Source organism: Raphanus sativus, chromosome 3 (assembly GCF_000801105.2).
Source record: "Raphanus sativus cultivar WK10039 chromosome 3, ASM80110v3, whole genome shotgun sequence".
NCBI classification, from domain to species: Eukaryota; Viridiplantae; Streptophyta; class Magnoliopsida; order Brassicales; family Brassicaceae; genus Raphanus; species Raphanus sativus.
Window position 1 is genome coordinate 8,679,281 of NC_079513.1, and position 10,183 is coordinate 8,689,463.

At 37.6% G+C, this 10,183-nt stretch overlaps 2 protein-coding genes and 1 long non-coding RNA gene across 4 annotated transcripts; 1 reads left to right on the forward strand and 2 right to left on the reverse strand.

Annotated features, from left to right (window-relative positions):
* The first annotated feature begins 716 nt into the window (after positions 1-716).
* LOC130510175 (uncharacterized) lies at positions 717-1,302 on the forward strand. The gene is made up of 2 exons (XR_008943853.1): positions 717-856; positions 964-1,302. It is a non-coding gene; the product is annotated as an uncharacterized LOC130510175 (long non-coding RNA).
* An 829-nt stretch (positions 1,303-2,131) lies between these two features.
* LOC130510174 (uncharacterized) lies at positions 2,132-4,213 on the reverse strand. Its single transcript, XM_057006567.1, has 6 exons — positions 4,049-4,213; positions 3,462-3,868; positions 3,262-3,388; positions 2,863-3,174; positions 2,574-2,786; positions 2,132-2,481 (listed from the first exon to the last, which is right to left on the reverse strand). Exons 1-6 carry the CDS (start codon positions 4,049-4,051, stop codon positions 2,167-2,169), a joined length of 1,377 nt encoding a protein of 458 aa, XP_056862547.1. The 5' UTR covers positions 4,052-4,213; the 3' UTR covers positions 2,132-2,166.
* A 1,662-nt stretch (positions 4,214-5,875) lies between these two features.
* Positions 5,876-9,487, reverse strand: LOC130510173 (uncharacterized). Of its 2 annotated transcripts, XM_057006565.1 has the most exons (5): positions 7,537-9,487; positions 6,898-7,441; positions 6,715-6,814; positions 6,317-6,651; positions 5,876-6,247 (listed from the first exon to the last, which is right to left on the reverse strand). In XM_057006565.1, exons 1-5 carry the CDS (start codon positions 9,263-9,265, stop codon positions 5,914-5,916), a joined length of 3,042 nt encoding a protein of 1,013 aa, XP_056862545.1. In that variant the 5' UTR covers positions 9,266-9,487; the 3' UTR covers positions 5,876-5,913. The 2 variants fall into 2 exon arrangements, with proteins under 2 accessions (XP_056862545.1, XP_056862546.1); XM_057006566.1 differs by lacking the exons at positions 6,317-6,651; positions 6,715-6,814 and having other exon boundaries at positions 7,537-9,486.
* Positions 9,488-10,183: the final 696 nt, after the last annotated feature.

Consider the following 10,183-nt stretch of genomic DNA (forward strand, 5'->3'; position numbering starts at 1 on the left):
TTTAGGGTTGATGATGGAGGATTGGTTCACAACTACCATGCTTTTACTCGTCAACATGTTGATCAGATGTTTCAAATCATCAATAGTTGGGAACTCACAGGCCATTGAGATTATGAAAAACCTGCCATATTTATATCTGTGGCTGAAATGATAAGATCCTAATGTGACATAGATGCTGGTGCTCCAGAATCATAAAATCAGTGTTTGTAGTCTCTCTAAATGGATCAAATCACGGTGGAAATGCGATCTTTGTTTCTGGAATTGTGTAACTTGTGACATACACTTGAATGCTCGTGCATGGCCAATTGAAAATTAATTTTATCTACTTTAGTAAATTTCTGTAAATGACTCTTCACATTTTGTAATTTTTCTAGTATATCTAAAACTAATCTTTTAAAAAAAATCAATAAATATATCAATAACAACAACTGTGTCCAAACAATAATATAATAAAACATTACAATCTGAAAGTACGAATTAGTTCAATTTAAATAACTTTGTATTAGATACAATGTATATTCGTACAATAATATAAGTACAAATTAATTTCTGTACAGTTACAAAGTTTTCGGAAGTTATGGAAAAAGAGATCCGAATTTTGTGGATCGAGCCTGGAACCGTGAAATAACCCTAGTTGGGTTGCAATTATGTTAAGTTTCTGTGGTTTCAAGGTCTTTTAAATAATTTTCCTGATTTAAAATAAAGGCATATTTATTTTCTAATCCGGTCAGTTTTGGCTCAGCTCTTTTTTTCGGGTAGGAGTACCTGAGCATTTGATTCTCCTTTCGATTTCAAGCTCGCCGTCCCACCACCACCACCACCCACCCGACGTTTCAATCCTCTCTCTCTTTGTTGGGTTTCACCTCATCTCGATCTCTCGAATATGATTCTCAGTCAAAAAGAATTCTCCTTTATCCTTTCATCGATGATTAAAGTTTTGTTTGCTTTCATTCTTTTCATCAGGCTTTGAAAGTTGAAAACCTTGAAGATGGTGTGGTTTCCATCTGGTTCTCGAGTGACAGGAATTGCCTGCTTCAATGTGTAGAACAGAGTTGTCAATCTGCTTCATAGATTCCATCCATGGCGCTTTATTGGATCCGGCTTAGCCAGTGAGGTAATATATGCTCTTTGTGATGATTATTCCAATAGTATGTATTTAAGACAAATCTTTATGACTACTAATTGGATGTGTGTTTGGGTGGCATTCTGTCATCAGTAATCTCTTGTTCATGTTCAGAATTTCCATTACCATTCGCTTAAGTTTTGTCTGATTATCTGAAAGTTCAAGTCTTTGTTAACGTTTTCTTCTGGGTTTGTTGAAATTGAGTTTTGCTTCTGTAGGGATTGGACTTTTAAATATTCTCCCATGTTCTCTATGAAAGTTCAAGTCTTTGTAACGTTTTGTCTCTATTTCTCTATGATTGTGTTGTGATGACAGTTCAAGTTGGTGTTTTATCTAAATTATTTACAGATTCATCATGACTTTTGTCTCCACTACAAGAAAACAAATAATTAACGAGGGCCATTTTCCTCGTTAATTCCTCGTAAAAGGAGGTTTACGAGGAATTAACGAGGAAAAGCCTTTCGTCGTTTTTCGTCCGTCGTAAAAAAGGATTCGTCGCCATTTCCTCGTAGAATAGCGAGGTTTCTCTTTCCTCGTAAAGACGAAGTTAATATTTCGTCGTAAGTTCCACGCCCCATTTCCTCGTAAATCACTCGCCTAATTTCCTCGTACAAACCACGTGAACCTCGCGTCGTTACTTACACGTAAGATCCTTGAAATCATATCCTCGTAAATTCGATGTAATATCCTTGAAAGGATTTCCTCGTAAAATCGATGTAGAATCGTTGAAAGGTTTTCCTCGTAAAAACCTCGAAAGCCTTTCCTCGTAAAGACCTCGAAAGACTTTCCTCGTAAAAACCTCGAAACTATTTCTTCGTAAATTTCTCGGAAACATTTTCGTCGTAAATAACTCGTAGACTTCCATTTTTCGAATTAATAAAATATTATTTGATAAATATAATAATTATTAATTTAAAAAATAAAAATATTTAAATATTGGATTTATAAATAAATTTTAAATAAAATTCACAAGCAACAAAATATTTTATATATAATTAAGTATTGGATTTTATAATACATAAACCGAAAAAAAACTAAAAAAACTAAGGCTCGTTCATCGCCTCGTAGAATTCCTCGCTCCTCCTCGTAACATCCTCCTCGTTATGTGTGCCCGATGACTCGCCTGGAATGGGATTTTGTTGTTTCATGTTCCTCAACAAAGCTTCCCATTCCGGATTTGTGGACGCTATAACGTCGATGAAGGCTTCGAGTCCACTCACACGGCTTTTGGTCGCGCCCAGCTCGGAACGCAACTGAGTGACTTCTTCGGTCTGTCTCTGAGCATAAGATGATGTCGCTCTCGGGACATCATTGACGGAACCGATCCCCAACGTACGTCCCTTTTTCTTAGGGACAACCTTAAAAACAAAAAAATTATATTTGTTAGTTAAATTTAAAAGGGAAATTTAATCAATTAATAATTAAAAAGATATAATGTTAAAAAATTTACCTCCTCGTAAATCTTATCCACTTCAGTTGTGGATAAGGTAACTGGTAATCCGTCGCCGGACTGCTGGGTCAGCTGAGTCTGGCGCTCCTCAACCCGAGCAATTACGTTGTTGTAGATTTGCTCGGACTTGCCATCTAAAAACTGGCCCGCCTTGTTTTTGTGGGTCCGCTCGTAAAGTTCCGGAAGAGTCGGGAGACGTCCCAACTCTTTGGCCTAAAAACATTTAAGAAAATTGTTAGAAATATATTTAATTATATTAAAAATAATAATTAAATATTTAATTACGTACCATTTTCAAACGGACACCGGCATGTGGTTTTTGGCCCGTAGAGTGTAGCATCGGGCCGTTACCGTGCTCGTCTACCGTGTTACGGGCGGCAGCACAAATGTTTGCGATCCTAATGGAGTTAGGATCCTTCCAGTAACGGATGAGGCCGTCCCAAACATCCGTGGTAAGCTCAGCGGGTTTGCCACGGGTGTACCCCTTGACGATCCAGGCACCCTTCCAGTTGCAAACCGTGTCCGACAAGCGAACTTGCGCCTTTTCGTAAAACGCCTTCCTCACTCTCTCACTGACCCCGATGGACCAATGATACTTTTGCTGCAAAAAAAAATTAATAATTAGTTAATAAAAAAAAAAATTAATAATTAGTTAATAAAAAAAAAATTAATTAATAGAATTACTTACAGCGTAAATCTTGAACCACGTCTTTCGGATGTAGATCGGCGTCAATTTCCAGTTTGGATGCGCCATGGAGAAGTAACCTTTAATCGTCTCGGTTACATCTGTCGCAAGGGAATTGTCAACCCCAAACCTGGAAAAAAATGAAAATTTAAATTATTTAATGAAGTTATAAATTAAATTAATTATTTAAAAAATACACTTACCATAAAGTCCCGTCGGGTCTGTCGGGGTCTATGATTGGTAAACCAGCTCTGCCTGGCATACCAAGAATATCCTCGACAGTGTACTGCGAGAAGGGAACAGTAGGTGGCACCATGAGATCGGGATGAACAGCGGCGGGGATCTCAGGAGGAGCCATCGGAGGAGGCACCGGAGGAGCCATCGGAGGAGCCATCGGCTGAGCCATCGGCTGAGCCATCGGCTGAGCCATCGGCTGAGGCTGAGCCATCGGAGGAGGAATCGGAGGGAAGAAATGCTGAGTCTCGGGAACAGACTCCTGATCCGAAGAACCTGAACCGCCGGCACCTGAAGAAGAACCTGGCGGGTCTAACTGACTACCAGGCTCACCGAATATCTCCCTGTAGTGAGCAGTAAGCATGCGCTGGCGAACCTGCAAAAATATATTTTTTTGAGATTATGATCATCAATAATTAAAAAGCTATCATCAATAATTTAAAAATCTATCTAACAAACATAAAATCCGTAAACCTATCTAAATTCTCTAAACTAACCACCTAAATTAACCACCTATCTAAATTGTCTAAACTAATAAAGGGGGCGAGGAAATTACCATTTTCGGAGGAGAGAGGAATGGGAAAGGAGTTAGAGACGAAATGGGGAGGAAGTGGAGAGGAAGTTGGGAGGAATGGACAGTGTGAGGTTTGTGAGGTTGTATATATAAGTTACGGAGGTCTCGCAATTTCCTCGTAAGTTTACGAGGAATTAAAGAGGCCCGTGTTCCTCTTTCTCGTAAAAACCTCGTAAGCTTACGAGGAAATTGCGAGGCCCGTCCCAAATTAAACGATAAATTAGCGAGGCCCGTCTTTTTGTTACTCGTAAAACCCTCGTAACATTACGAGGAAATTGCGAGGCCCGTCCCAAATAAAACGATGAAATTTCGAGGCCCGTCTTTCTGTTCCTCGTAAATGCTTCGTAAGTTACGAGTTATTAACGAGGTTATTTTCTAAACCTCTAAACTCTAAACCCCAAACCTTAAACCCCATCTTTCTTATATTCTACTTCATATATTCATAACATATCAAACCTCAAAATTTATAACCACAATTCTTTAACTTCTAATATCAATCTCTTCTTCCTAATTTAAACTTATACAAAATCAAATTATTTATTTAAATATAATCATTTGAAGATTTGAAAATATAATCATTTGAAGATTTGAAAATATAATCTTTTGAAGATTTGAAAATATAATCTTTTGAAGATTTGAAAATATAATCTTTTGAAGATTTGAAAATATAATCTTTTGAAAATTATAAAATTATTAATGGGGTTTGGAGTTTTGGATTTAGACAAAATAGATAAGAAAGATGGGGTTTGGGGTTTGGGTTTTAGGGGTTTAGACAACATATCTCGTTAAAACCTCGTAAACCTACGAGGAAATAACGAGGAAAAAAAAAAAAAAGAAAGCCTCGTTAATTCCACGTAAGCTTACGAGGTCGTTACGACGATTTGTGCTTACGTGGAATTAACGAGGCCCGTGTATTTCTTTTTTTCTACTTTCCTCGTTATTTCGTCGTAAATTACGAGGAATTAACGAGGTTTTCTTTCTAAACCTCTAAAATCAAAAACCCCAAACCACAAACACCATCTTTCCTATCTTCTACTCTTCATATTCCAATTCCAAACCTCAATCCTTTATTTTTCATTCAAAACCTCAAACCTCAATATTCTTAACATTTCAAACCTCAAAATTTATAATCACAATTCTTTAAATTCTAATATCAATCTCTTCTTCCTAATTTAAACTTATACAAAATCAAATTATTTATTTAAATATAATCATTTGAAGATTTGAAAATATAATCATTTGAAGATTTGAAAATATAATCTTTGAAGATTTAAAAATATAATCTTTTGAAGATTTGAAAATATAATCATTTGAAGATTTGAAAATATAATCTTTTGAAGATTTAAAAATATAATCTTTTGAAGATTTGAAAATTATTAATGGGGTTTGGAGTTTGGGATTTAGACAAAAGAGATAAGAAAGATGGGGTTTGGGGTTTAGGGTTTAGGGGTTTAGACAACATATCTCGTTAAAACCTCGTAAACCTACGAGGAAATAACGAGGAAATAAAAAAAAAAAATAAGCCTCGTTAATTCCACGTAAGCTTACGAGGTCGTTACGACGATTTGTGCTTACGTGGAATTAACGAGGCCCGTGTATTTCTTTTTTTCTACTTTCCTCGTTATTTCGTCGTAAATTACGAGGAATTAACGAGGTTTTCTTTCTAAACCTCTAAAATCAAAAACCCCAAACCACAAACACCATCTTTCCTATCTTCTACTCTTCATATTCCAATCCCAAACCTCAATCCTTTATTTTTCATTCAAAACCTCAAACTCAATATTTTTTTTTATAATCGAATCACATGCATTAAGTCTGAAAATCAATCATATTAAAACACAAATACATCAATCAGATACATTTTCGTCATCACTAGAAACATCATCATTTTCATTAAACTCGTCTTCAACAGCTTCATCTGTGCCATCGTCGGTAAGATCTTCATACTCATGATTATGCGGATCAATGAGAAGAATGTCATCAATTTGTTGTTCAGGTTCCTCGACTTCATTTATCTGTTCTTCTTGCAATGGTGGTTCTTCTCCACTTATGATTCGTCCTCGAGGTGTAACTTTGATCACGGATAACCAATTTATTCCCGATTCTCTCATCCGAGGGTATGGAAGGTAGCTAACTTGATCTGCTTGTGAAGCTAAGATGAAAGGCTCGAATTTGTTGTACCTGAAAATAAAGAAAACATAGAAATAAGCTTATTCTACTCATGTATGCCAAATAAAGAATTTGTTGTACCTTCTTCCACCATTGACATCAACTACACCGAATTTGTTAAACCGAACACCTCTGTTGACGACGGGGTCGAACCACTCACATTTGAAGAGGACGCATTTCAGCTTCAATATCCCTGGAAATTCCACTTCGATAATCTCTGTCAAGATACCGTAGAAATCGGTTTCCCCTTTCACACATATTCCATAGTTACTGGTTGCCCGCTGTCTACCATACTCATATGTGTGAAAAGTATAGCCTCGTGTGAAATACATCTGTGAAGTGGTGACCTTTACATGTGGAGATTGAATTACTTCATGTAACCACTTAGGATAATCTGCATCGTCGTCAAAATCAACCTGCAAAAACAAAGTGAACGTTAAAATACAAATCATTTATGAATAAAGAGTTTGAGTTAATACCTGACTCTTCAACCATTTTATAAAGTGTTGATCTTTCCTTTTGTCTACGTCAGTTGTGGATATACCAGGGAATGTTTCTTCGACTTGTGAAACAAATAGGCTGTAAAATCACTTTTTATATTAATTAATATTTGGCAATTATATATATGTGTTAATTTATATATACGTGTCCATTTATGTTACCTTTCAAAATAACGAATCAATGGATCCTCACAATTAAGTAGAATATAGGTGTGTGCACTATGAGCGTCTTCTTCACTCGACCACCAAACCTCTTTTGATTTTCCACCCAGTCGCCCAATCTGGCTAAAGATGTCTGGAACACCAGCAACTGCGTATGTTGGCGCGACACCACCATCATCATATCTCCTTGGAGCTCTTTTCCGAGTACGTACTTTTGACGCAAAGTAGTACGATGTGAAGTGAGAAGTTTCTTCCGTCAAACTTCCAGCAATTATAGAACCTTCAACCTTTGCAAGGTTCTTTGCTTTTCCCTTCAAATATTTCATGGCTCGCTCATACTGATACATCCATCCGTAATGTACAGGTCCACGAAGCAATGCCTCATATGGAAGGTGGACAGCTAGATGCTCCATTACGTCAAAAAACCCAGGAGGAAATATCTTCTCCAAGTTGCACAATAAGATGGGAATGTTCTCTTGAAGCTGTTCCACGACTTCTACTTTAAGGGTGCGGGTGCTCAGATCCCTGAAAAATGCTCCAATGCCTTGTATATTCCAAAAACAATTATACACATATTAGTCATATATATTTCAAACTAAATCATTATATATAAAATAACTGCAATAATAAATATAGTACCTGCAAGTGCTTCATGTACGTTTGTAGGAAGTAGCTCCGCAAAAGCAAAGGGAAGTAGTCGTTGCATAAAGACATGACAGTCATGACTCTTCATCCCAGAGAACTTTTGACCCTTTTCAACGCATCTAGACAGATTTGAAACATACCCATCGGGGAATTTCACTTCTGATGCTACCCAGTTGAACAACACCGACTTTTTTTCTGAAGACAATCTGAATATCGGAACAGGAACTTGCCCATTGCTGTTTATATGTAACTCGCTTCTTGAGCAAATATCCGGCAAGTCTAACCTTGATTTTATGTTGTCTTTTGTCTTCCCCGGGACATTCAATATTGTATTCATGATGTTCTCAAAGAAATTCTTCTCTATATGCATCACATCGAGGTTGTGGCGCAGAAGAAGATCCTTCCAATATGGCAACTCCCAAAATATACTCTTCTTGTGCCAGTTGTGATGAACACCGTAAGAATCAGGCATATTAGGGGGAACATGCCAATTACCACCACGAGGAACTGTTTCCAAAACTCCATAGTAATCGAGTTGCTTTTCAGTTTCTTCTCCAGTTAAATATGGAGGAGGAGTGTCTCTCACAACCCTTTTGTGCCTAAACAATGTCTTGTTTCTTCGGTACGGATGGCCAATGGGAAGAAATCTACGATGACAATCGAACCAACTTGTCTTCCTCCCATTCTTCAGTTGAAACGCATCTGTCGCTCCATTACAATATGGACAAGCTAATCTCCCATGTGTAGTCCATCCCGACAACATCCCATAGGCAGGAAAGTCACTTATGGTCCACAAAAGCATCGCTCGCATCGTGAAATTCGTCTTCGTTGAGCAGTCATACGTCCTCTCCCCTGTTGACCACAAATCCTTCAACTCTTTTATCAGTGGTTGCAGGAAAACATCCAGCGACCTTTTAGGATGTTTCGGACCAGGTATTAATATGGTCAAGAATAGCAACTCCCGTTGCATGCACATCTCCGGTGGCAGGTTGTATGGCGTAAGAAAGACTGGCCACAATGAATATTGTCTCCCTGACATTCCGAATGGACTAAATCCATCTGTGCATAATCCGAGATACACATTCCGGATATTGCTAGCGAATTCCGGATATACTTTGTTAAAATGTTTCCAGGCTCTTGCATCTGATGGATGTGTCATCTCACCATCCGTCTGAGTATGCTCGGCATGCCATCTCATCTTTCCAGCAGTCTGCTCTGATTGGTACAATCTTTTCAATCTGTCTGTAATTGGTAGGTACCACATCCTTTGGTACGGTACCCTATTACGTCCCCGTCCTTGCGGCTTGAATCGTGGCTTCTTGCAGAATCGACATTCTTCTAACTTCTCATCATTTCCCCAGTAGATCATGCAGTTGTCGATGCAAACATCTATCATCTCCGAAGGCAACCCAAGACTATACACCAGTTTCTGAATCTCATAATAAGAATCAGCAGACACATTGTCTTCCGGCAAATACTCTTTGAACAAGTCTGCCCATTCATTCATGCAACTTTCAGGTAGATTGTGATCAGTTTTAATATTCATCATTCTAGCAGCCAACGACAATTTAGAGAGACCTTCTCTACAACCACTGTAAAGTGGTTGATTCGCCGCATTTAACATTTCATAAAACTTTTTTGCATCTATGTTAGGTTCTTCATCTTCATCATGAGCTACAAATGCATCAGTTACCATATCATGAACCCTATCAAAATCTACCATCTGCTCCTCCTGATGGTAACTAGGTTCATTATGCAAATGAAGAGCAACCGGTTCTTCCTGAAAATTGCTATTACTACTACTAGCTTCATTCTGATCATAATTATTATAACCTTCTCCATGTTGAAACCAGATATAGTAATTTGGCGTGAAACCTCTATTTATTAAATGCTTCCAAACATTTTCACGATTTGCCAATTTCGAATTGTTGCATTTCCGACATGGACAGAACATCTTACCGCTTTCTAGGGCGAGCGGTGTGGAATCTGCTTGATGCATAAATGTCTCCAGTCCCGCAATGTATTCTTTCGTCACTCTCCCGTTAGCATCTCTATGCATATACATCCACCTCCGCAACTCGTAGACATTCCCAGAGCCTGACATTTTTTTCCTTTCACGTTTTTCTTTTTTTTTCTTGTTGGTGTGTTTAAAATGATGTTGAAACTTCCATATTTATAGAAAATTTTCGAATCTGGTAGTTGAAGTTTTGCGATGAATTTGCGAGGAAAAGGTAGGTAGCAAAAAAAAACGTGCTTTAAAATTCTTCGTTAAGTTCACGTATATCATTTCCTCGTAAAGGTGACGTAAATTTACGTTGATTTAACGAGGAAATTATATTTCCAGTTTTCCTCGTAAAGATAATGCAAGCTTTACGTGGTTTTACGAGGAAAATGTATTTCCTCGTAAAGACCACGTAAAGTTACGTGGGCTTTACGACGAAATGTTATCTTCGTTAGTTTACGAGAAAATAACGAGGTTTATTTCTTTCGTTGTAAATTCCTCGTAAGTTCCTCGTACATTTACGAGGATTATATTTCCTCGTTAACTTTCCTCGCCAAAATGCTGTTTTCTTGTAGTGCTCGTGTGTGCTTAGAGACATACATATAGATATACCATACCCTAAAAATCATATATCATAAA

Coding starts and splice junctions, on each gene's coding strand:
- LOC130510174 (XM_057006567.1), bottom strand. Junction 3,175..3,261: donor CGTGGTTCAAGATTTACGCT/GTAAGTAATTCT, acceptor TTTTTTTTGCAG/CAAAAGTATCATTGGTCCAT. Junction 2,482..2,573: donor TGGATAAGATTTACGAGGAG/GTAAATTTTTTA, acceptor TTTGTTTTTAAG/GTTGTCCCTAAGAAAAAGGG.
- LOC130510173 (XM_057006565.1), bottom strand. CDS start 9,265: ATGGTAGATTTTGATAGGGTTCATGATATGGTAACTGATGCATTTGTA. Junction 7,442..7,536: donor CGTACATGAAGCACTTGCAG/GTACTATATTTA, acceptor GGAATATACAAG/GCATTGGAGCATTTTTCAGG. Junction 6,248..6,316: donor GATGTCAATGGTGGAAGAAG/GTACAACAAATT, acceptor CTTTATTTTCAG/GTACAACAAATTCGAGCCTT.